Below are 26,787 nucleotides of genomic sequence, written 5' to 3'. Positions count from 1 at the left end.
TATTGAGCAGAAATCACTTTTATTGGGATGGCTTCGTTTTAAGGAAAAGAAAAGAGACAAAGCCAAGAGAGAGACTCTGCTAACAGATGCCTAGGAGTGGCTGGACATTTCTGCCCCATGCTGTGCAAAGAAGGGGATCCTGGCCCACACGTCCATGCCACTCATTCTTCGAGATCAAGGTCTGCTCAGGCTTCAGTGCACTTTCTTGAATACTTGCTTGCAGACCACACCCTGCACTCTCATCTCCTGAAACAAAAGCAGATGCTTGTCGTTGGCCAGAGCAAAGTCACACTTGGGGCTCAGTGCATACAGGGGCAGGAACTTCGAAAATAACGCCTGCTATTTCTCCTCAAGAGTTGGTTCGAACTAACCAATTCCTTAGAAAGTCCGTTAAACTGGATCAGTGGATGTTGGGCCCTGCTATGCCCTAGGCAGGGCTGGCTGGGAAAAAAATGTGGTTCAAAACGGGCCAGCAGGACCCTCTGATACCTCCCCTCCCCCTACTACACTCAAGGAGCCAAAAGGCTTTCAGAACCTCAGTCCTGAGCCCAAGACAGAGTCTGTGCCCAATCTTGGAAGAAATTGGGCCCAGACACATGGCTTAACCCCCAGAGGATTCAGTAGGTCGCCAAGGCCAAAGCTGCAAATGGCGTGGAAATTCTAAGCTTCAGCTACACATTAGAGTACCCGGGGAGTCTGAAAAAATGCCTGGGTCCCAGGTTAGACCAGTTATATCAGTGTCTCAGTGGGTGAAGCCCTGGACTGCTATTAGTAAAAGCTCCCAGGTAGTACTCAAATGCAGACCAGAAAGCTCATGCCTTGCTTACAGGACAGCCCCTGCTGAGTGGCTGGGGGAAATGACACACAGAGTGTCACCACACATTCCAAGGTTTTGTTCTGTCTTGTGTTTTGAAGGAGGCTGAAAATCTGAATATTTACGTGACATCTCCTAATTTTTAAATTGTTCCCTGAAGAAGTGTGCAGCTCCCTGATGGCCAAAGAAAAGAGGTCCGAGCCCTCCCCGCCCCCACCCCGCCATTTGCAACCTCTGGCATAGAGCCACAGAACTACTGAGCTGAACGAGCCAGTGGAGACCACATACCCATCTACCCTCATTGCTCTGCAGTTGAAATAGAGGCCCGGGGAGAAGACAGGCTCAAGGTCAGGGACTGCGTTAGCCTAATGCCTCTGAAAATAATGCCCTCGTGCCTCTTCCCAGCATTCACACGGACTCGGATCTTTGCAGAACTCCTGTGGTAGGATGGCATTTTGCAGGGGAGGCTTGAGGGAGGAAGGTACTTACTCAAAGGTACCCATTGAGTCAAGAGTTGAAGAACCCAAGTCACCTGGACCAGGTTCTTTTCTCAGAAGGAAGGTAGTCGGGGAGTTCCAAGGGAAAAGGAGTGATGGGAGGTCTCCTTTCGGAGGACATGTGTTATTTTAGCTCTCCAGATGTTAAGCCCCTTCTTCTGGATTTGTGCATACTTTTCCCAGACAATGGATGGAGTAGAAGTGGCTTTGACCGGAGTTCCCAAGCCAGAGGCCCACACCTAGGCTTCTGAACTGACAAAGGCTTCTCGTCCCCTGACCTAGAGTGTTGAGAAGCTTAAAGAATTCTCCTTGATTCGAGCCTGCCACAGCTTGGCCTGGTGAACAGAGACATCATTTGGGAGCAAATTTCAGTTCTTCCGTCTCCTAGCTGTGTAATTTGGATGTGCGCCCCCACGTTCTCATCTCCAGAATAGGACCCCTAATAGCAGCTGGCCCATAGGGCTGCTGAGAGGACAGAGAGAGATTATGGAATGCAAAAGAGCTTAGCTCCACGTCTGATGCTTAGCAAACGCACCTCTGTTCCTCATGTCTCTGACTGGACGGCTGAGTCAGCCTAGACCTTGAAAACTCGGGGCTCAGTGTTTAAAGTCACTCAAAGGTCTTCTTCAGGCCCTTGGAAGAGAAGCTTCAGAGCAGAACCAAGGCCCAGCCACAGAGTATTTTTCCAAGGTCCACTGGACCTCAACAGTGATTATAGTCTCTGGACCCTGTTCTGCCCCCCCCCCCCCCGCCCCCACCCCACACACCAACAACCTACCAGGTGCAGCTCGTCACCCTCAATCCATTGGGTCCAGCCGCGTCCCTCCTTTTCCCCCTTCTGCACACACTCGAGCTTGTCCCCATCCCAGCTCACCGTGGTCTGCCAAGCAAAGGAACAGGGTTGTCAGTCCTGAGCAAGCAGCCCCAACCTTGTTTACGCAGGGTGTGCTCAAGTCAATTTCATTACAGAACATTTGCAGCCTAACTCCGTCCACCACGTGTCTTATTATAACAGGTAAATCAATTTTATTTTATTAAATTATATTATTTTTTAACATTTATTTATTTTTTAGAGAGAGAGAGGGGCAGAATGTGAGCAGGGGAGGAGTAGAGAGAGAGGGAGACACAGAATCCGAAGCAGGCTCCAGGCTCTGAGCTGTCAGCACAGACCCCATGCGGGGCTTGAACTCATGAACTCTGAGATCATGACCCAAGCCAAAGTCGAAAGCTTAAGCGCCTGAGACATCCAGGCATCCCTATTTTATTATTTGTTTAAGTATTTCTTTATTTTTGAGAGAGAAGAGTGTGTGTGTGCGAGCAGGTTAGGGGTAGAGAGAGAAGGAGAGAGAGAATCCCAAGCAGACTCTATACTGTCAGTGCAGGGCCCGACGTGAGGCTTGACCTCACAACAGTGAGCTGACCTGAGCTGAAATCAAGAGTAGGGTGCTTGCCCTACTGAACCACCCAGATGTCCCCTGGAAATCAGTTTTAACATTTACAAAAACTTCCCTAAATTTCACTTAAAGGGGTACTTAGGAGAGAAAAGGTCATCAAGGTGGGGCTCTCAGAGCTGGGGCTGAGTAGGGGGCTGGGAAAGGAGGAGGGGCTTCAGAGGGCTGAGTGCACCCCAGGTGGGCAGGGAGAGGCTACTGTGCAGGTGCAATGGGCACTTCCCGTATTTGCAGCTACCCACCTCCCCTTCAACAGCCTTTCCATATGTGGCAATTGCACATTATGAGCCCTGCCTCCTCACTGCTGCAGTTAAGACTCCATTTGCCCCTTGTTCACTGTGTGGCTCTAGGCAGGTCCACCCTGTCTCTGGGTGCCTGTGTTCCTATCTGTCATAGGAAGGGGCCAGAGGCCATTCACTCGCTGGCCTTGGTTTTACAGAGGCAAGTTTCTAGGATTCATGTGTTCCCGGCCACGTTCAGCTGTTCAGCTGATAGATAGTCAGCAACAGCCTGATAAGGATTTAGGAGAGAAGAAGTCTGGGAAATGAGTATGGAGTGAGTGGGGCCACTCACTGGGCAGTGGGGACTACCTCCTCCTCCAAACCCCTCAGCTCCCTCCAGGGCTCACTGATGACTGCTGCCCTCTGCTGTTAGGGTGAAGCCTGCAAGGCAACACAGGCACAGGGTGACAGGTGGAGCCAGTTGTGTGCAGGAGTAAATCAGACCTCTGGTCCTGGAACCTGTTTCCAGAAGGAGACGGAGATCAGGAAGACTTGGGGTGGGGACGTCCTTTCTGGGGTCTAGAGATCACTCGGGGCACATGTCCAGCCAAAGAGAAGCTCCCACCTTCAAATGAGAACATAATGAAGCTGATGTCTGATGAGGTGTGTCATGGGCAAAGACCACTAATGACTCAAGCCACAAGACAAGATGCCCATCCACTGGGCACCCCGTCCATGCCGGGCTTATGAAGGGAAGTGGGGACTGAGAAATCAGACATTCCTCGGCTTCAAGGAGCTCGTAAGAGTACTTGGCTTCCCCATCAACTGAACTTCTCTTTGTGTGTTTATCCTGAAGTCTACTCTGTATATTAAAGGCTCCAGACTCCATCTGAGGCTAAGAAAAGATCGCTGGTCCCCAGTTACGCTATATACACTTCTGCCTTTGCCAGATATGTTAGAGTCAATAAGCATATTCAGGCCCTCCGTGCTGGAAAATACAAGAAATGCTCAAAGAAGAACATGGTAATAAAAAGAATACCTGTAATCTTGCCTCCTCAGAGGTAATTACTCTAACATTTTGGTGTGTTTATGTCCAGTATTTTGCTCTATGAATGCATATATATATTTCTGTTTTTAAAAAAATTAGGATTGCATCATTTATGGTTTTGGGCCCTAGTCTCTTCATTTAATGGAAGCAATTTTCCACTTCAATAAATAGTCCGCATAAGCATTATTTTAATTGTTACATAATATTAAGGAAATAGCTACATAATTTGTGGCGCCCTGCAGAAAATGAAAATGAGGGGCTCTTTTAAAAAAATGTTAGGAATTTTAAGATGGTGACAGACGAGCATTAAACCAAGCGAGGGGCCCTTCTGTGCCTTGTGACCTGTGTGACTGCACTTGGTCACAGGACCATGGAGCTAAGCCTGCTAGTATTACATCATATCCACACACTATCATTTAGTCCATTCGGTGTTCTTGGACATTTAAGTTATTTATTATTCTGTGCTATTATAAGTAAGACTGCCTGGAATAACCCAGTTTTGAACACATCAATTTCTTGGAGTACGTTTACAGAAGAATTGTAGCATTCAAGAGTATGCATATTTTTAAGGCTTTTGATAACTACTGCCAGCTTGAGCCCCAGAAAGCTCACACCTGTTTACCGTCCAACATCAACGTCAGGGCACGAGGTTGAAAGAGATGTTCATTAATGGTAAGGCAGTCTTTGCTCCTGAACTAACATGTTACCCTTTCCAGATCATTTGACATCTTTTAATGGGGACCATTTGGATACAAATAATAAAATACCTTAGCAAGAGAATTATGGATAGCAGAATTTCAGGCATCATGAGAGATGGAGGGATAGAGGGAGAGGGCAGAAGGATCTTTGGGCATAGAGAACCCTTTCTCAGAGCCCTACAATCAAGCCCATTCAAGGGAAGGATCCCTAACACACAAATGCTATGGCAGTGTCCAAAGGAGACACTTCCTCAACCCCAAATTCCTGTTGTCTCTGACCCTGGGTACGTTGGACAGAACAGAGACTATTCTCTTCTGGACTGGATGTATACAGGGGAGGCTGAGCTCAGAGATGTGAAGGCAGTTTCTCAGGGTCACTCAGCTAACAAGGAAAGAATCTGGGCTGGAACATGAGGCTTGCAGGACTCTGTGACCCCCGTGTTTCCCAGCCTAGGGCAGGGCATCCAGCAGGTGTCTGCTAGAGTCTCTGGGGGCTGCACATACACATAGGCATTGTGCTCAGACTCTGAGAAGCTCCAGGAGAACACCCTTCAGCTCAGTCCAAACATTGTTGGGTGTGGGTGCTGAGAGCCAGAGATGGGTCCTCAAGAGATCACCGCTGAGAAGGTCAGATGGAAAAGTACGAGGCGGTTCCAGCCTGGTGTGGCTGGCGCTGGCATTAGGGGAAACCCAGAGGCTGCAGTGGCTGGGAGGGCTCCTCATTCTCACAGGAAACATAAACTAGTTTTTGTTTTTAAGCGGCAAGGCATGCCAAACACAGTGCGTTAAGGACAAGCAGGCCAGTGCCATAAAAGCTATCCTGGAGTTAAGGAGAGGGTGGGAACAGGGCTGGGGGACTAGACAGGGCCACAGCGCCAGGCTGAAAACTGGGACTGTGGCCTGGAGCATGTTTCCAATGCCTGCCAGGGCCGCCTGCACCCGCAACGCAGCCCGCTGGCTCTGATCTCCTGGGTGGAACCCGTCGGCTGGGGAAGAAGCCGAGCTGTCCTCCAGGCTAAAAAGGGCAGGAAGCTCAGCCATCATGTACACAGGGCTCCTGGTACCTGCCCCCTCCCACCGCCCACCCTCCACCTGTATCAGGTGGACCCAGTACTGTCCACAATGAACACGTGCCTAGGAGTCAACAGACCTGGGATCTCCGTCTCTAGCCGTGAGGAATGACTGAGCAATGAGAGTAACCTCCTGAGCTTCAGTGCCCTCATCCGCAAAAGAGGGATTAATGGATCACATATTCACACCCTTGTGAAGTCCCCTCCTGCACAGACTCTGGGCTTGGCTTTGTGACTCGCTTTGGCCCACGGGACATTAGCAAGCACGAAGCATGCAGCGCTTTTAGAAGCGCTCGTATGCCGGGGGCTTGGTCTTTCAGAACCCTCCCCTGTGGGAACCAAGTTGCCGTGCTTTGAGGAAGGCCAGGCTATCCTGGGGAGACAAGAGAGAGGTTACCGCAGGAGAACTGAGGCACCCCAACTGAGCTTTCAGCTAAACATGCAGTCACACGGAACTCAAGAATTGCCCAATTGACCCACAGAATCAAGAGAATAAATGGTTGTCGTCTTAAGTTATTAGGTTCAGGGCAGCTTGTTATGTGGCATTAGCTAACCAGAAGCCCTACTTCACCAGGTTGTGCTGGGGATGAGAGAAAATGTACGTAAAATGCCCATGGCTGGCATAGGAGGCCCAAATAATAGTCATCAAGACCTCCAGAGTTTAGATAGGGATGGGATTTGCTTGTCCAAGCTGGACAAGAACTAAAAGTCTTTTCTTTTAAGTTGGAAGTTTGTGAAGCCATGATGGATAGGCTGTTCATCGTGGCTAAACGTTTCAGAAGCTCCTTCCCTTCCTGGAGACTTGGACCCAGGAGGAGACCTTGCAGGGGCTGCTTGCTGAGCTGGGCGCCCAGGAGCACTGGGATGTCCACTGCCCTAAAACTTAATTAGTTTTTGTTCAAGCTGAAGATTTGGAGACTCGCCACTCACGGCAGTGATGGCTCCCAAACAGTGATTTAGTTCTCCCACTTGGCTAGCTCATGTTCACTTTTGGTGGGAATGGATTTTTCTATTTAAGCTTTGTATCCTATGGGAATAAACCAGCCTTTCCCCAGAGGGCCAGATTTGTCCCAAGAACAGAAAAGAGGGGTGAGGAGTCAGGGAGGAGGATGGTCACCCAAGAACAGGAGAGGGGAAATAAAGAAAGAAGTAATGTTGGAAGGGGACTGGGTAACAAACAATGGTCACTTGTTTTCTTGTGATAACTCCTGATGACAATCTTCCCCAGGACCTAAGAACTCCTCCTGTGACGTCCTCTGTGGTAAGAGCCAACCACCTTTGCTAGACCAGGAGCAGTGAAATCTGGGACAAGGATTTGGCTTGCCCTGTGAATGCCGTGTCTGAAAGGGTCTTTAAGAGGTCATTCAACACAGGTTCCCAGCTCAGGCACTCTCTACTGCCTAATCCCTTTAGCCAGGGTCTAATGGGGGAATTTCAGGCGAGAGAATGTTCCTGATGTTTTCCAAGTGGCATGGGAAGGCAGGTGCCTGTGGGGGCTGAGGTGGACACGATACAAACCACAGAGATAGGCAGTGCTGTCTGTACCCCCACTGTGGGCTCTGGGACTCCACCTTGGAAACAAAGGGGAAGTCCGGCCACCTTCAATTTCTCTCCTCACTGCACGGACCACCTGCAAGTCTGCAAAAGGGCTGGAGTCCAGGGCAGCTGGTTGTAAAGTGAAGCCAGTCCAGTAACTTTTCTATTAAAAACAAATAACCTCTAACACTTTGGCTCTGTCAGCAGCTTTCCCAGAAAGACATGCACCAACAGATGAACGAAGACAGCTTTGCATCACTATGACAAGGGACTGTCACTTCAAAAGCCATTATCCAGCTCCCCTGACCACTTAGAAACCCCAGCTGGCACGGCTGCATGGGGACCAGTGACACAGAAAACCCGGCTTCGGCAGGCAGCCTGAGGAAGCATGTCCCAGGGGTCCCGAGGCCCCCCTTGCCCTGTGCAGGTGACCTATACTGGGAGTGACAGACTATTCACACTAAATGGACCCATCTCTTGTCAGTGACCTGGCCTGGTCCACAAATAGTGGGATTCATCTTGCCTCCCAAGAATTGTGACATTTGTTAAAGCTCCCACATGCCCCAAACACCCATTCCAACAAGCAGGGGGAGGATGGGTCACTGACCCCTCCACACTTGCCCACACAGCTCGGGGAAGCCCTGTGCTTACGGACCCACCTCCCAGAGGCACCTAGGACTGCATCTTACTGTCTCTGTGGTTCCAGAGCCAGGTCAGAAGGGAGGTCTTGTCCATAGTGCTTCTTTCTGCAAAGGTCAGAGCCAGGATTGACCCAGATCTGACTCCAAAGCCTGTGCTCTTTAAATTCTGGAGGGGGTGGGGGATTGAAAAACCAGACAGTGACTAGACTCTTCCTGTACATGATGTGAATTGTTAAAAGCTGCAAATTGGCCATTGCTCCTGGAGTCTGATTTTAAAGTATGCTTCACCCTTTGAGGGTTCCTGGGACAATAAGACAGTTCACAGCCTCTGGTGCCTGTGTTAAATAAGTGAGTGGATGAGAAAAGTCAGGAAAGGTAACAGGCAGCCTGTCAAATGCCAGGTACTTCCACGTTTCACTTGACTTTCAAGCTCTAGAGCTGATAAAAATTAGACTTAGTCAGGTAACCAGCCTATGTCTCGTGGGGTTTATGGGCTGGGCCATCACCTGGACCCAGTTCTTTCTGGTGGAAAAGTCCAGTAGCTGCCCACGAGGCTCGGCCCGGTGAGCAGTGTGCTCACTCTCTTCTGATCCACTCCTAGGAGGCTGGTAATTATCTAAAATCAGCACATTCAGGGGAAAAGCCAATTCTCTCTAAAAGCAGATTAAAACTAAATTAATAAGGCCTTAACATGTGAACGAGTAATTAGAGACACAAAAGCTGTTATGTGCAACTACTATAAACCAGTAAAGCCACAACAAGACCTCTGTGGGCATGAAAGAATGCAATTCTAATGCCATGAAGGAGCTAACCGCAAATGATAACACAACTCTTAGGACAAACAAAATGATAAAATATTATGGCTAATCTTGACGTGTCATTTTTAAAATTCCTTAAACATTCTGGAAAGCACCCAGGATCAATTTTAAAACAAGAAGCCCTTAGAGAGCTCAAGGCCCCATGAGGCCAAGGTTCTGGATGGGGAGGAGGGAAATGGGGCTGGAGAAAGTCACAGGGCTCATGAGAAACTGTGCTCAGCCAATACAGGGACCCAGCACTGAGTGCCCCAATCTAGGGGCCCTAAGCCTGGGCTGGACCCAAGCTATGCCACAGAGCAGCTCAGCCTAAGGGGAAGGCAGATATGTAAACTGGCATTGACACCACTGGTGTTCTGAGTTGGGGTGGTTGGTGGGTACCCAGCCCAGTGAAGGGACAGGGAAGGCTTTCTGGTGGAAGTAATAGCACCACTGTCATTGTCACCGTCACCATCACCATCATTACTCTAACAATATGTGCTGAATATTCACTATGCACTGGGCAGGGCAGGGTATTAAATACAGCCTGGGTCGTATCTTCCTGGAGCACTTCTCCCATTTTACAGATGTGGAGACTGAGCCTTTCAGGTCACCCAGCCACGAAGTGGGGAGATGAGATGTCTCACTGGACGAGAGTCCATGTTTTTGCCTACTGTGCCCTGCAGTTACCTGATCTAAGCTGATCTTCGAATGCGCAGTAGGATTCTCCAGCATGGTTCCGTGCAAGGAAACATCCGGCAATCGTGCGCTCGACACCTGCACACTAGCCTTGGGTACTGGAAACAGAGGCAGGTGAGGCGAGCATCCTACTCTCAAGAGCAGACAGACTATTAGAGAAGACAAGCAGAGAATTCCAACAGGATGGCAAGTGCTGAGTTGAGGCAGGTGATGGTGGTTGCAGAAGTGGGAAGGCATCTCATCAGTCTCTGGAATGGGGACAGCGATCTATCAGGGAAGGCTTCCTGGAGGGGATAATCACTGCTGGAATTAATGCTGGAATTGACACCAGAAAACACCACGGGAGTTAGTTAAGAAGTAGAAGTTGGAAAAGAGGAACGAGGGAATCCCAAACAGAGGAACAGCCTGGACAGATGCAGGGAGGCCGGAGGCTGCATGAGTGAGGCTTCTAAATGAGCTTTGCCCAGCTGGACTCTCTTGGCATGACCCTCCCCAAGGATCCTGACCCGGCTCCTCCAAGCCCAGAATTTACTGGGGAGAGGACTCAGCCTCTCTTTTCCCTCACTTTACATCTTGGCGGCTCCAACCAGCCAGACCTGAGCAACGGACAGTCCGGATGTTTGCTTATCTGGCAGGCAGAGCCAGCCTGCTACTTGAGCCAGGGCAGGGAATCAGCTTGTTATCAAGTCCACAGGGCGGGTGGGGGGGGGGGGGGGCTGTTGGGAGGTGGCGGGGGAGGATGTACAGTAAAGGAGGGGCCATCCTGCCACAGTGCTCGGAGGGACTCTGAAGGGCAGAGTCCACCAGAACCTCGTCACTTCCACAAGAGCCTCTGGTTTCTACTTCTTATCTCTCAAGGCGAACAGAAGCACACAGCTCCCAGAAGATAAGAGATGCTAGCTCAGTAGCTGAAGAGGAGTCAGCAGGTCGGGATCTCTCCACTGAGAGCTCTTTGGGGTCTGGGATCCTTTTAGTCACTGCAGGATACCAAGCCCCACCACAGAATCTAAGGCAGGGAAAATGCATATCACCATTTGCTGAATGAACGAACAAATGGCAGAAAAACATTGTAGGGGTACTCTTGCAATGAGCACATTTTTATTTTCAGATAATGTAGCCGTTTTCCAAAGATGAGCTGTACAGAACTGCGTTAGCCGTTGTGTGACACTGGCCTGAAATGCTGAGTCCTAGAGCACTTAGCCATCACGCCCAGGGCCACACAAGCCAGGAAGAGTGCCAGTCATGGTTTCAACCCCCTTCTGCCCAACTCGGAACCCGCAGCCTGTTCTCTGTTACCCCATGAGCATCTTGCCGCCATGGATGCTCTTGCTGCCAAACAGTACCAGGCAGGCTATGGGCCGGCTTGCCTGCCTGATCTGGGCATTTGTGCGGGTGGGGGGGTTGGGGGGGGCCTGGTGACAGTCTTGGAGAGATGCAGGCCCGAGCCCCAATCCATCCCTACCTAGCAGGGAGACCCTGAGCAACGTACCCCACCTTCTGAGCCTCCATTTCTTCATCTGCAAAGTGGGGCTGAATGTCCTGCCGCAGAACAAGAGCATCCGGATGAAATGAAACAAGGGGTTGCAAGGACCCATTCAGTGCTGGACACAGCAAACCCTCCATAAGCAGTAGCTCCCTCTGCCATTGGCTTTGCCCAGCCTGTTCTCTCCGGCTGTGGACAGGCACGCGCCCTTGCAGGCCAGCCTGCGTGAGGTAGCTCTGCCAGCTCTTCTCTGGGTGGCCGGGGCACCCACACACACGTCACCACCTCCAAAATTTGTCTTCTGGAGAACACAGGTTACACGATGAAAGAATTAACAGTAATAGCTCATACTGATGGAGGTGACGATTACAGGCTTTCCCTCATCTAATCCTCACCACGGAGTAGTAGGGATCCCTTACTTTATAATTATCCCCATTTCACAGACAAGCAGAGGCACAGGGAGGTGAAATAACTTGTTTCATGCCCAGTTGGCAAGTGGCATAGATGAGACTCCAAAGACGATGGTCTGGCTCCGGAGGTGAACCGGTTATGACTCAGCCAGGTTCTGCCGCAGAGAGAGCTGGGCCGTGGACAGCCTCCACTGTTGAGGAGAAATGAGATGCAAACCAGACCCCCACTCCTCTGCACCTGACAATTCCATCCATGACCCCGCTACCTCACTGGGGACACTGCATTTGACATTTCAAAAGCCTCACAGAGAAATTATTCCAGAGTTGTGACCCTTAACATAACAAGGATGCCACCTCTCTCTGGTAGCAATCTGGACTCAAGACTGCCAGGATCCCAATTCAGGCTCCACCAGCTCTCTCCGCTCAGACAAGTGGTATTGGTGCCGGCTTTCATTTTCTTCACATAGAATAGAGGAAGAATTTTGGCATCTTCATTACAGAATCGTGAGGCTTAAAAGAATTAATGCATGGAGGGACACCTGGGTGGCTGAGTCGGTTAAGCGTCGACTCTTGATTCTGGCTCAGGCCATAATCTCATGGTTGGCTGAGTTCGAGCCCTGCATTGGGCTCTGTGCTGACAGCATGGAGCCTGCTTGGGATTCTCTCTCTCCCTCTCTCTCTTCACCTCCCCTGCTTTCTCTCTCTCTCTCTCTCTCAAAATAAATTAAAAAACATTAAAAAAGAAAAGAACTAATGCATGGAAAGTGTCTAGAATCCCTAGCACATGGGAAATACTCAACAAACACTAGCTATTATCGAGTGGCAAATGGATCAAGCAAGTTATATTGCTTGAAGTTCTATTATTTTTACGTAACACTCCTATGACAAACACAATGGAGCCTTCTGTGCTAGGCACTGGACAGGTAAAGTATGGGTTCCACTGTCTAGAATCTCAAATGCATTAATAAGTGTCACAGGTGCCCTGGGAGCAATGGCTGCAGAGAGCGACAGTGAAGCAAAAGGAAAGGATGAATGAGGTGGGATGAGGAGTCAGGACAAGGTTGGTGGAACAGTTAAGCCCGGGCTGGTCTTTACCAATGGGTAATTATTCTCCCAAGGGAGAAAGCAGGGGACTTATCCCAGGGAAGTGAACAGAGAGATGCCAAAGAGGAGGGCAAGTGAAGGCGCCTGCAAATGGCGGGATGGGGCCAAGGATATGGGGTGGGTAGGAATTGGAGCTGGAGCCACGTTCTGAAAAACCAAGCCACCTCTGGCCTTTGCCTGCCAGCCCTGGGGAGCTCCTGGGCAGTTGAGCCAGGGAGTGATACAGTGAGATTCCCATTTTAGAATGTGAACGATAGGGTGAAGTGTTGAGAATGGTGGAAGGGAGATCAGGGAGAAGACGTAGTTCATGGTAAGAATATCCAGTGGAATAAAGGCAGTCTCTTCAGCAAATGGTGCTAGGGAAACTGGACAGTGACATGCAGAATGGACCCGGACCACTTTCTTACACCAGACACAAAAATAAACTCAAAATGGATGAAGGACCTAAACGTAAGACAGGAAGTCATCAAAATCGCAGAGGAGAAATCAGACATAACCTCTTTGACCTCTTACGCAACACATCTCTGGAGGCAAGGGAAACAAAGGCAAAAATGCACTATTAAGACCTCATCAAAATAAAAAGCTTCTGCACAGAGAAAGAAACAATCAGCAAAACTAAAAGGCAGCCAATAGAATGGGAGAAGATATTTGCAAATGACATATCAGATAAAGAGTTAGTATCTGAAATTTATAAACAACTTACCAAACTCAACACCTCCCCCCCCCAAAAAACTCAAATAATTCAGTGAAGAAATGGGCAAAAGACATGAATAGACAATTTTCCAAAGAAGACATTCAGCTGGCCAACAGACACATGAAAAAATGCTCAACATCACTTATCAGGGAAATACAAATCAAAACCACAATGAGATACCACCTCATACCAGTCAGAATGGCTAAAATTAACAACTCAGGCAACAACAGATGTTTGCGAGGATGTGGAGAAAGGTGAACTCTTTTGCACTGCTGGTGGGAATGCAAACTGGTACAGCCACTGGGGAAAACAGTACGGAGGTCCCTCAAAAGTTAAAAATAGAACTACCCTACAGCCCAGCAATTGCACTAGTAGGTATTTATCCAAGGGATACAGGTGTGCTGTTTCAAAGGGGCACATGCACCCCCATGTTTATAGCAGCACTATCAACAATAGTCAAAGTACGGAAAGAGCCCAAGTGTCCATCAACAATGAATGGATAAAGATGTGGTGTGTGTGTATATATATATATACACACACACATAGTGTGTGTATATATATATATACACACACACATACACACACACACACAATGAAGTATTACTCAGCAATCAAAAATAATGAAATCTTGCCATCTGCACCAACATGGGTGGAACTAGAGGGTATTATGCTAAGCGCAATTAGTCAGAGAAAGACAACTATCATGACTTTATACATGGAATGAAGTGGAATTTAAGATACAAAACAGATGAAAATATGGACAGGGAAGCAAAAATAATATAAAAACAGGGAGGGGGACAAAACATAAGAGACTCTTAAATACACAGAACAAACTGAGGGTTGCTGGAGGGGTTGGGGATGGGGGCATGGGCTAAATGGGTAAGGGGCATTAAGGAGGGCACTTGTTGGGATGAGCACTGGGTGTTATACATAAGGAACGAACCGCTGGAACCTATTCCTAAAATCATTATTGCACTATATGCTAACTAACCTGGATATAAATTAAAAAATAAAAATAAATTTATAAAATGAAAAAAAAGAATTCTTGGAAAGTGCTGAGCCTATTGCACAGGAGTAAGCATAAGAGATGTTAATAATTATTGTTATTATTACAGACAAGAGATATTCAGACAAGTGGGGATGGGGGAAGGGGAAAGAGATGCTAAGAAGCAGAATCTACCGAACTTGTTGACTCATTGCCCATAAACACTTTCCATTTATCTTCACGGTGATCATTTACATGGCAATGCAGTGGTCTGTGGAATCAAAAAGCCACAGTTACTCTAACCACCTGTGATTATGTGGCACTTAGGAACACCAGCAGGAGGCGACCAGTTCTGCAAACCACACAGAGTCTGGAGTCAGAGAGGTGTGAAGTTGAATCCCAAGGCTATGGTTAACCAGCAATGTGACATAGGACCCGAGGGTCCCTGTCTGTAAAACGGGAGTAGCACCTCCTCTCCGGGACTGTTGGAGGATTAAATAATATATGTAAAGTGCAAGGGCAGAGCCGGCCACACAGAAGCCCCCAGATGGTGGCTGTGCTTATATGTAGGTTGGGGAGGGTTATTAACCACACAGCTACAAACAAATACCTTTGGACAAATAGACGTGGCTTTCCTTTGAGTGGTTTTCTTGGAGTGTAATCACATAAGTGGATCTCGGAGCCAAAGAGTGAGATGATGTTTCTGACTCACCGGACACTGTCAGACAGGATTTCCCCAGCCCCTCATTTCCTGCATGCAGAGCCAGGTATGTTGTGAGGACGGGTAAGGGTGGGTTTTGCAGCCTGGGTTCTCCTCCATCTCTACCCTCACACCTTTCATGCCCATCTTGTTCATACAGTTCTTCCCCAGAGTCTCCTCTGCTGTCCTTGGCCCCTCAGGTCAGGAAAGAAAGAAGCGGGGCGGGGGGCGGAGGAAGGACAGACTCACCAATCACCCTGTATTAAAGACAACCAGCCCTCTAAGGTATTTGCTGGTTAAAGGAAACACCTGGAAAAGGCTTGGGATATTTAACCAAAATAAATGTGCTCTAATGTTGGCATTTCAGGCATCATAACGGAGACCTGGAGTTTTCGTTTGGAGGACAAGGGGTAGTGTGTATGTGTACGTGTATGTGTGTGTGTATGCACGCATGCTCTAGCACAGATCAGTTTGTGCAACACAGATGAGCCACACCAATGCTTCCCAGGGACGAAGCCATTGTGACTCAGGCACAGAGCTGGTTGGCAGAGTTTTCAGCCAACTCCAAGTCAAACACGAGTAAGTCCTCAAGCCCACGTGAGAGGTTACAATAGGACCTGAGCTGCAGGGCTGGTTACGGGAGAAGCTTCCCACGGGGCCAAGGGGACCGGAAGGCAGTCATCAGCTTACAGCCTCCGGATGTCAGGAGGGGAGGGCAGAGGGGGTTTCCTGCTCACTCAGGTCTTCTGGATCCAGGCCTGGCGACTGCTTCAACCAAGAGAATATGGCAAAGTATCGCTATGTGACTTTGGAGGCGAGGCAGATCACAACACTGTCATACGCTTTTGCCTCGTGCTCTCAGCCCTCTCACTCTCGGGGCCCAGCTGCCGTGTCCTAAGGAAGCTCAAGCAGCCAGGAGACAGTGCGTGTGAGGGGCCACACGGAACGTGGGTCTTCCAGCTCCCTGCAGACAGGACATGCCGCGGGGACCACCCACCCCCCTTTGCCCAAATTGCAGACTCGTGAACAAAATAAACAGCTGCTATTGCTTAGAGTTTTGGAGCACTGGGTTTTGGAGTGGTTTGTTACACAGCAATAGAAAAATGAAATAACTCATCACCATACATAATTGTCACAATAATCTCAGTGCTATGACCCCCGGCTCATTTTTATAGATGACAGATAAAGTACCTTCGCCAAGGAAACACAGCTGGAAGGTGGGTCCCAGATTCAAATCTGGATCCACCTCAAGGCCAAAGCTCCTAAGTGCTCTGTCGTAGCCCGTCCTTGTTCACACACACACTACTGAGGTCTTTTACCCGGGGGCTCAGTTGCAGGCCATCATGGGTCGCTGCCAGTTTGGTGTCCCCAAGCAGACTCCATCTGCAGGGACTGGACTGCACGTCTCCACTCTCATCCAGCCCCCAGAACTAAGCAGCCGGAGCCCCGGCGCAGGCTTGTTACACTGAATCATGACCAGCACATCACAGGATCCTGGGCGTGGGCCAGGCTGCTTCCTCATTTTTCTTTCTCAGGAGTTATCAAAAGCCCAGCCTTTGAACCAGCAGCATCAGCAGCATCTGGGAGCTCATTAGAAAAACATGTTCTTGGGCTCTATGGCAGACCTTCCGATTTTGGAAACTTAGGGGGGTGGGCCGCTCAAGTTTGAGAACTCCTGCTCTATTGATGTGGTTCTTTAACCCATGATCTGTGGGCTCTGTCTGAGGATGTCTTTAGTGACAGGAAACTGGTTCACACAGCCTCAGGGGGAAGAAAGGGAATGCCCTGCTGGCTCAAGTACACCGAAAGTCTTGAAGATGTGCTGGTGTCGGGGGCTCCAGCAAATCCCCAGTGTTGCAGCTTCCCTCTCTCATTTCTGCTTCTCTGCTGGCCTCATCTTTCCCTTCTGTTGGATTGCTCCACATGGCCATGGGAGATGGCATCCCACCAGCTTATGAACTTTAGAAGGACTAGAACACAGCTCTCCGCCAGCATCCCTAAATTAAACCCCGGGAAAAGGTGAGATGAGGCAATCCCGTGACAGGTCACGGGACACGGTCATCACCCTGGTTTAAGGTGCCCAACCCACGAGTGACAGTGTACCATGACGCGCAGCTCCACTAGAGCCTATGAGGTGAGTAAGGGAATACCTCCCACCAGAAGAGGAGGTGTTTCTTTGGGTGGGTGGGGAGAGCAATGTCGGTCAGAAAAACAAACAGCGGTAACTCCCCCAACCAACACCGGGCCACCGTCAATGATTATGCTTTGCCTCTAGTCTAAGGCATCACAAGGGCTTTCGGTCCCTTATTGCACACAGTGTTGTGGCTTCACAAGGCACTGTCCCCTGTGCTATCTCCATGGTCCTCTGAATTTGCCTTGTGAGACAGCAATCATGATGCCCATTTTGCAGATGTGAAGACAGAGGCAGCGTGTCCAGTCATTTAAGGTCACTGTCAGTTGGGTAAGGGAGGAGGATTCCAGCCCAGATGTCGGCCTCTAGGACTAGCACTGATGTCCACACCCCCATGCCTTGTCAGTATTGTGCGCTCACCTCCAGCCTGCAATGGGCTCACAATAAGGACCTGAGGTGCTGGCCCTCAGCAGAGCTCCGAGGGAGACCTTGTCATACAGACCTTTATAAACAGACCAGTTAGAATCCTTCCTCTGCCACCAGCTGGCTGGGACCTGGGGTCAAAAAGGTTCTTCACCTCTCTGAGCCTCAGATTCTCATCCGCAAAATGGGCATAATGACACTTAGAGAACTGCATCTGTTGTGGAGACCAAAAGAGAAAAAGTGCTAAAATCACTCGGTGCAGGCATGGTGCCTTGGTAAAGACTTAGGGCTTGTTATTTTTCTCTGTTCCTGCCTAACAAAAAACAAAACCTAACACAACAGTGTGATTCTTGAAAGCTACTTTGTGCATTTTATTTGGGTTGCTTAAATTCTTCTTTTTGTAATCCTCAAAAGCATGCTGCTGACACCGATTTCAAAGGTCGGAGAACTTTAGCTAAGACATGAAAGAGACTCCGTGTTTCCATTCTGGAAAGGACCCAGCAGAGGGCTGGGGGCCTGATCTGTGGCCCTCGGAAGGCTCCCCAGTCTGAGGGCGTTCACAGCTCTGTGGTCCAGGGAGTTAACTGTGCCATCGGCATTGTGTTCTTTAAAATATGAACCAGAAAAAAACCCATTAATGAGACAAGAACAGGATCAGAGAGCTGGCAAGAGTTTAAACCAAAGTGTTAACAGCAGTTTCGTGGATTTCATGTATTACCATATATAATTAGTTGGATGGATGGATGGATGGATGGATGGAAGGAAGGAAGGGAGGGAGGGAGGGAGGAAGGGAGGGAGGAAGGAAGGGAGGAAGGAAGGGAGGAAGGGAAGGAAACACAGATGGTTAAAAGAGAGAATTCAGAAAATCTACAAGCACAGACATGGAAAGATGCCTAAGCAGCAGCACTGAGTGAGAAAACAAGGAGCCAAGGACTGGATTTCTTTCCTTCCCTTTTTTTTTTTTTTTAACCGATCAATAGATAGACAGCTTCTATATTCGAGGAAGATTTCCGACAGATCCACCAGAAACAGGAGCGGTGATACCCTCTGGGAGGTGGGAATGAGGCCAAGTAGGGGAAGGGGCCCTTTCCTTTGCAGTCCACTCTCTCCTTCGCTATTTGAATTCTCTTTTTCCTTTTACAATAAAAACAAAGAAAGCAATAGAGGGGTGGAGGGCCGCAAGCTGGAAGGAAGGCTCTGCGGAAGGGGTCATCCTGAGTTCACAGCTGGAGCTGAGGGAGAAGCCTCAGCCAGGGCAAGAGGCACCAGACTCCCAAATGAACAAAGGTGCCCCCTCCAGGGAAAACCGGCCCCAGTGTCCGAGGTGGGATGACAAAGGGCCCTTCTGCCACCACTGCGCGGAGCCGGGCTCATGGCTGTGATTCCGACCGAGGCTGTCTTCTCCCACAAAAGCTGCTCATGCTGGGGACAGCTGGGAACAAAGAAGTCCATCATTCTTCATTCCAAGGGATTCCCTGGCCTGAGTGGGGAACACTATCTGGGGTTGAGGAGAGCCCTCCTCCTGCAAGCCCTCCCACCCTGCCAAAGCTACCTGTGCTGGATTTAATACGTGATATTGGCTTCAAACTGGGCCCGAGATTTGCTTTTAATGGATAAAGGCATGCAGGCAGCAGCGGAGAAAAGCTAAGCCCAGTCTTCACACATTTCCGCCAAAATGACAGTCCCTGCTGCCTGCAGGTCACATAAAATCTGAATAGGACAGACTGGAAATGTGAGCTGAGTGATCCCGGGCCACACAGATCTGCATCCTCCACCTCTCAGTCTGGGGACAGACCGCTGAGCCATTCCAGGTAGCTCTGGGCCTGGATGGCAATGTCTCCGGGGGGGGGGAGGGGGGGGTGTCAAATGATGGACCAAACCAGCTGGTGGCCCGGGGCCCTCTGCAGCTGACTGTATGGTTTCCCAGTGTCTCCAGAGATGCACGTACACACAGATATGTTTCTTTCCTCCAGAGCAGGGGTTCTGGAACTTCAGCTGCATCAGAGCCATGTGGCGCACAAACTGAGCCCCAACCCACCAGCCCCACCCAGACTTTCTGATTCCGTAGGCCAACAGCTCGGCCGGAGAATCTGTGTTTCTAACAAGTTCGTGTGCTCCTGTGGCTGGTGTCTGCTTCAGGACACTTTAAAGAACTCTACTTTAAAGAACCCACAGTGCAAACAAAGACAAAGGGCTCCTTGATCCTGGACTTCAGGTTAACAGAGCGGGGTGAGGCCTGGGCGGTGTCCCATCTAAAGGGACAGCTGTGACAGTGCCCCAGGGGTCCACACGGCACAGGAAGAAATGGGCACCCAGTGTTTTCAGCCATCTTGATTGTGTTGGTAAGAACAGGCAGAAATATGGATTTTTCTATGAAATCTTACAAACTTTGGCAACTGGCTCTGAAAATTTTCAAACACTGTGCAGGCCAAACAAAAACACATCTGCAGGCCAGATTTCACCCTCTGGCTGCTGTGCTAGAGCACACATAATGTTCCCATAGAAAGAGGCAGAATCGGGAGATCTCTGAGCCAGCAAGCCCCTGGGCCCTTAGGGAAGGATGTCAGTCTGACCAAACCTCTCCCGGCAAGGGGTCCCTGCAGCCTGTCAGGGTCACACGCAGGCTCCCTACTGGGTCCTCATCACTCCTGTCTTCCCCAGTCACATCTGGCATTCTGGTATTTGTGGACTACACGTCTCCCACCTCCCAGGCCCTCTCACAACCAGCCCTTTTCGGACTCCTGGGCCTTCACAGACACGGCTCCCTCTGTCTAGAATGCACTTTTCCCGTCTCTGCATATGCCCTAATGCTTACTTGTCTTTCAAGGCCCCCCTCAACCAGGCAACTTCGCTGACCACTGCTCCCTCACCCCTCCACACTGTGTTCCTCAGCTCACTGTACTGCCATCACTGAAGAAAAAATGGCCTGGGTGTTCCAGAAGGCCTTGCTGCTTCTGTGTCTCCAGGGCTGAGCCCAGAGGCCAAGGTGGGACAGGTCTGAAGTAGCATTTACCAACCTCTGTTCTCTTGGCCTTGGCCTTCCTCTTGTCCCCTTTCTGCTTGCCTGGCTATTTCCTGTCTATCCTTCAAGCCACAGTTCAGACTACTTCCTGTGAGAACCTTCCCTGACCTCCCAGATCCAGGGGGGGTGCCTCTCTGGCTGTCCTGCCCCCACCCGCATGCTATCACAGAATGTCTGGCCTCCCCCAATGCCCTGAGCTCTATGAGGGCAGGAATCTTGTGCAATTCGTCTCAGTAACACAGGGGTTGCAAAGATATGGGTAAGCGCCATAAAATGCTTGTCGGACCAAGAAAGGAATGAACAAAACAGATGAACAATCCCAGGTGAGAAATGAGACCCTTGTGATGTGCTGGGAAGGAAATGTTAGAATCCAGCCGACCTGGTGCCGAGAACAGACTGGCCTCCTCCTGGCCATTGCTCCTGGCTGGTGGGTGCGGAGTGTGTGGAGCAGAAGGGGTGGCGGTAAAAGTTAGCTTTGGCAACTGCCTGGCCCAGGACCCCAGGGGGACTTGGAGACCTCAGCCCCTGCGGCCTCTTGGCAGGCAGCTCCTCTGGCCCTTGCAAGCCTCGGGCTGGACAGTCGCTACAACTCGATTATCCTCCGCCCTCCCCTGGCTATGCTCTTCACCGTAGGCTTCCATCCAGCTGGCAGCCAGAGAAGGACTTCTCTGCAATGCAAAGGGTCAAGGGAAGGCCGGGGCAGAGAGGCCGTCCACCCCCCCAACAGCACCAAGGTGAGTGAGTGCCATACATTTGGGAGAGGGGCGCCCTGAGTCCTGGGACAGCAAAGGTGACCATGAGTCCTAGTCCAATGTCATTAGTTTGCCCAGCTGCTGGGCTCCCTGATCTGCTCACCTGGGTTGTCCTGATGTCCTAATGCTGAGTTGAGAAAAGGAGGAGGCCACGTGCCCCTTCCTTTGTGTCTGAAACCTTCGCTTCTTCTACCCCTTTCCTCTTGTGTAGAAGCCACCTCCTCCAGAAGTCCTTCTGGGTTCCCCTCCTCTAGGTGCTTCCCTTTGTCACCACTAATCACACTATGTTCTCTGTGTGTGTCTGTCTTCACCACAAAGACTGTGAGTTCCTGGCACATCAGGGATTGCGACACCCTCCTCCACGTCCCTGTGCCTGGGGCCGTGATTAGTGTGTGAGGAACGCGGTAGGTGCAGTGCAGTGGTTAATGGCAGGGACTCTGGAGCTGACAGACCAAATTCAAACCCTCCCTCGGCTACTTACTTAACCTCCCCAACATCACACAACAAGAAATCTTGCCTCAGTTTTCTTATCTGTGAAATGGGGTTGAAAGCGGTATTGTGAAGATTGGGTTAAAATAAAATGGGAATAGTACGTGGTAACAGTATGTGGTGCACAGTAAGCACTCAACAAGCACTGGCTAGTATTACCAGGTGATCAACATACGTCCCACGCAGTAATGGATGAGGGAGAGAAAGCAAGATGGAAGGCAATTAGCCAAGTAAGTACAAGCGGGCACATTCCAGAGGCTGCAGTGACCTAAAACAAACAGAGATGTCTGATGTGCTCTGTGAGTACCCTAAGAGTGAGCTGGGGACAAGAGGTGTCCTTAAGTTCCATCCAGCAGGCCAGGGAACAGATCGTGGACAGTAATCTGAAAGGCAGAGCCCTCACCTTACCAAGGCAGACCCTGCTGCCGGTCTCCTTTCCCACTGCGAGCCTCTCTGAGGATTAAGAGGCCCTGGGCCTTCTTAAGGCACAACTGACATGTTCCTACACCAGTATCGGCCTCTCCAAGGACACTCCCTACTGGCTACCCCCTCTTCTGCCATTACTCCAAACAGCAGACTCAGACATCAACTCCTGACTACCTTCTAATGAATCAACAGGCCGGGGGTGAGTAGTCCAGGCCTGGGATTCCACACTCTGGCACCTTCAACCACAGCCCCAGCAAACCTCTGCCATCTGGCTTCTGCAAAGGTGACCGGCAGATAGGGGCCTGGCAGGGAGCAGAAGGGTGAGCTTCAAAGTGCAAAGGCCTAGGGTTCAAATCCCATCTCTTACAAGTCTCTTCTCTTCTTGGAGCCTCAGTCATTGTATATTATGGGGTCGTGGATCTCTCCCTCATTGGGCTATGGTGTAAAATAATGGTGCGGTGCAGGGCACACAGCAGACCCTCAGTAAATGTTGGGAGGGGGAAGGGAGATGGTGGGGGGGGGGGGCGCTCCGTCAACAAGCAAAGCAGGTCCCTGGGGGTGAGCATACAATACTAGCTCTGGACCCAAGACTGAAAGGGATGCTGGGAGCACCCAGACCTTCCAGTGACCCAAGAATGTTGATAGAGACTTGGGGCTGACCTTCTAGAATTTCCTGTGGAAACGCTAATTGGGGTCTCTGGGTCATCAGCTTCCCACCCTTGGGGATAGGCTGCTCACTTCCCTCCCCCTCCTGCAGGAATGCTTCCTCTAGCCTGGGCCACCATGGCAATGACCTACTGAGTAGGGGTTGGCTGCAAGGTTCAAAGGAAGCTCAGCAGGCAGTGGAATATAGGGTGGGGAAGGGGAGGGCCAGGAGCCAAATCCCAGCTCGGGACGAGGTGGGGCAGGTCAGAGGCTTCAGGGAGATCACGATATCTCCTGCTTCCTAGAATGGCTTCATGCTAGGCTATACAGGAAGTTTTACACTTCAAAAGAGTTCCCTGTGTTTCTTTCCTCCTTTCCTTCAGCCTTCCTCCACCTGGCCCTAGTACAGGCAGAGGAGAAGAGAATCAACAGACTTGCCTAGAATTCCAGCCCAGCCCCTGCCTAGCTACTCTGGGCATGTTACTCATCTCTTTGAGACTGTTTCCTCATCTGTAAAATGGTCATACTCCTACCACCCTCATAGGTTGTGAGGATTAGATAAAGTCAGATGTATGAAACATCTGGCTCAGTGCCCGGACACAACAGAGACTCAACAATCTGCAGCTTTCATATCCATCACTATCCTGTTTGGGCAGAGGGGGATGCTTGATAAGTGGGTGCTGCCTACCTTGAGGGCTGGGAGTATGAAGATCCTTGGTCCCTAAGAACATAAGGGCCCTCGCCTCCCTCCCAAAGGAAGTAGTCCAGACTTCGGTCAGGCCCCCTGGGCAGGAGATGCCCTGGTGTATGCAAATCCTCACCATGCACTTGCGGTCATCTATGCCCGTCAGATCCTCCTCAAACTCCTTCCCAACCTGGAAGTCCATGATATAGTTCCTGAAAGTGCTCAGCGTGCGGATGATCATATGGTCGCCGTCCTGCACAATCTCTTTGTCTGGCTTCAACAAGTTGGCAATTTTGCGCAAGGCCACGTTGACATCTGCAGGGGATGAGGGGGTAGAGGGGACAGAGAATTGGCAGGAAAATTCAGATAACTGTCTCCAAGGTAGCGGGGTCCCAGGAGCCGGCTCCTCCCCGGGGCAGCACCATTGGGGTTTCCTGTTCGCTTAGCGCTGTCTCAGCCAGCAACCGGTTCTGCGCATTCTTTTTTTTTGCAACAAAGTTTTCTGGCCTTATGCTGACCCTGTACCAACAAAACCTAGCAAACTAGACCCAGCTTTCCTAATGAAATTATCCACGTCTAGAGGCAACTATCAGATGTTTACCACCAATTAGTCCTAACAACCCCCACCCTCCAAGTTGGCGGCCGAAGCCCTTTCGCTGGCCGGCGCACGGGGCGGCGGCTGGCCCAGGCGGAGGCAGGCGGGCCCTCGGGAGAGCTCTGCGGGGCCCAGCCCTCGTCCCCGAGCGGCCGGCCGGGGCAGCAGCTTACCGAGAGCGCGCAGGTACTCCTCGAAATTCTCGTTAGCCAACATCTTCCAGTACCCGGTGAAGTCGACCGGCATTTCGAGGGCTACTGGGGCGGAACGGCCACGGAGCAGGCAGGCGCAGCGGCTACCGACGCGGTCGGGGTGGTGGGCGGCCCGGAAATGTGCGCCCGCCGGGGGCAGGGGGCTCCGAGGGGCGGCGACAGCTGGATTCCAGGCGCGCACAAAGCCCGCGGGAGGAGCCCTCGCAGCCGTCGCTCCGCCCCCTTCGCGGGGGCGGGGCGGGGGCAGGGGGCGTCGGAGGGCCAAGTTTGTCTCTGGCCTGCGGCCACCTTCATTCAGTGACCTGAAGGTCACTTCCAGATGGAGGAGGAGTTGGGGGTGAGGAGGGGGGAGGTGCTTTAGTGGCTCCAAGTCTTTGGTTCCTGAGGGATTCCTTCCAACGCCTTGAACGTCTCACATTCAGCAGCCATTAAGGGTTAACAAACAGTCTCGGAGGGTTTGCTGGAGTGATTAGGGAAGGAGCTGGTCACTGATCTTTGCTCCTGGCCAGTCGGGCTGGTGAGCGGCCAGGGTCAGAAAAGCTGGAGAGTTGCATTCTGGGCGAGAAAAGTGGGCACATTTCCACATCCCTCCCCCAAATAAAAGCAAGGTTGATGTTGTTTAAAGTTAAGTATGGCTGAAAAGGCCCTCTGGGTGGTTACGATACAAAGAGAAGTTTGAGATCCCCTGCTTTATGCAAATGTAAGCAATGATCAATATACTGTTGATTTTTTGCCTCCCTTTTCATCTAATGGCAGCGAAGTATTCCGTAGTGTTCTTCTCACTGTGCTTTTTTCCAGTTAATATATTCCAGAGACCTTTCTACTTCTATACATAGAAAATGTCATTCTTTGGCGGGATATTCCATTGTTTATCTAGCTTGCCCACCACAGATGGACATTTATGTTGTTTCCAATCCTTTGCTCTTAGAAACAGTTCCACAGTGAAGATCTTTGATCACATTTCATTTCCCACCGGGTGGGTATGTCAAAGTGCTTTAAAACCTCTGCCTTTGCCAGTAAAGAGATGACATAATCGTGTGGGTTGACTTTTTGACCTTCCATTAAAGACTAAGTATCTCTTATAAATTGCTTCTTGCACAAATCAAAGCCTGGGTGGCAGCAGGTACATTCTCTTCCTCCCCTAGCACTGCCATGGCTTTCCCCTACCCCCTCCCTGCCCCCCCCCCCCCCCCCCCAGCCTGGGGCTCACGCTAGTCCTTGCCTCAGACTGCATCTTGCTGAGTTGGGAAAAAAAATGCCTCTTCCTCAGAATAGGGGCAGTTTCATCGCAGGGAGTGCCTTGGATTTTAAGCCCCTCTTACCCAGCTTGCTCCACACCAGGATTTCCCATCCATGGCACTGTTGCCATTTGGGGCCATATAATTCTCTGTTGGGAGTGGTGGTAGGTTGTCCTATGGATTGAAGGATTTTTAGCAGCATTCCTGGCTTCTACCCACTAGATTCCCCCAACCAAAAGGATGTCTCCAGACATCTCCAAGTGCCTGGGAGAGGGGTGCAGAATCACACTGCTCTAGACAGCCGTGCCCCTATCAGGTCGGTTTCCCATCTCATCTCACCTGGCTCTGGGACCCTCAGGCCATCAGTTGTTCACCCAGATCCTGACTCTTGCGTCCCTCCCTAGCCAGCTCAGGGCTCATCTCGGTGGACAGCCAGGACACCCTGTCCCAGCCCTGCCCAACCTGAAGGTGCAAGAAGAAACCCCTGTGGCTCAGTCAGATGGATGGGTGGATCCTGGCATGGACTGGGTTCTCTGTGGCATCTACTCAGGGCCAGCCATGACCCTGGGCTTCCTTGTCAGCTTGACTCACCAGAACCGGGAATGAGCCAAGGGCTTAAGCAGTAAACTGGCCATTTCTTGGTTACCTGAAACTAGTTTAAACCCTTCTTCCTGCTCCTCTGAGCCATCCAGCTCGGCCAGCCGGATTTCTCACCTATCGCAACCTTCATCCTTTGTGCTAAGTCTCCCTTTGTGCTGAGATGGTGTATGCCAAATGCCCAGCACAGTGCTTGGCACACGGCAGTGCCTGGCCCAGTCCGTTCTGGCCCTTTGCCATGCCCAGAGCAGTCCTTTCATGCTCTAGGCAGAGGCATGCCCTCCTCACCTGTCTGGTCCTCTTCTGTTCATCCTAAAGAACCAACATCTGGCCACTCCTCCCTCCTCTGGCCACCTTACAGGTTTCCTGCCTACCTGACCTTACTCTTCTGAGGTGGCCAGCTGGGCACTTAATTCAGCCTGGTTGTGCTGCCTTTGTCCTCCCGGGGGTCAGTAGACTCTTGCCCTTCTAGATCTCCTCCCAGGAGGGCTCTCCCAAGTGTGTCCCCTGCTGGCTGTGCTGTTGCAGCTGGGGGTTTGTTGTGAGGGTAGGCTTTAAAGGCTGAGTGCTTGGTTTGAAGGTGAATGTGTCACTGTCCAGCTGAGTACCCCTGGGTAAGTTGCTTCTCCCTTCTGTACCTCAGTTCCCACATCTGTAAAATGGGGACACTCTGACTACCTACCTCTTAAGGAGGTGAGAAGCAAAGGAGACAACGAATATAAAGGGC

General features: G+C 50.7%; 1 protein-coding gene across 1 annotated transcript; it reads right to left on the bottom strand.

Annotated features, from left to right (window-relative positions):
- Positions 1–26,193, bottom strand: RBP1 (retinol binding protein 1). Its single transcript, XM_027062000.2, has 5 exons — positions 26,178–26,193; positions 24,187–24,636; positions 23,555–23,733; positions 2,090–2,191; positions 1–246 (listed from the first exon to the last, which is right to left on the bottom strand). The coding sequence occupies exons 1-5, from the start codon at positions 26,191–26,193 to the stop codon at positions 193–195; spliced, it is 801 nt and encodes a 266-aa protein (XP_026917801.2). The 3' UTR covers positions 1–192.
- Between the last annotated feature and the right edge of the window lie 594 nt (positions 26,194–26,787).

Source organism: Acinonyx jubatus, chromosome C2 (genome assembly GCF_027475565.1).
Source record: "Acinonyx jubatus isolate Ajub_Pintada_27869175 chromosome C2, VMU_Ajub_asm_v1.0, whole genome shotgun sequence".
Lineage (NCBI taxonomy): Eukaryota > Metazoa > Chordata > Mammalia > Carnivora > Felidae > Acinonyx > Acinonyx jubatus.
This window is presented reverse-complemented; position numbering and strand designations above follow the sequence as displayed.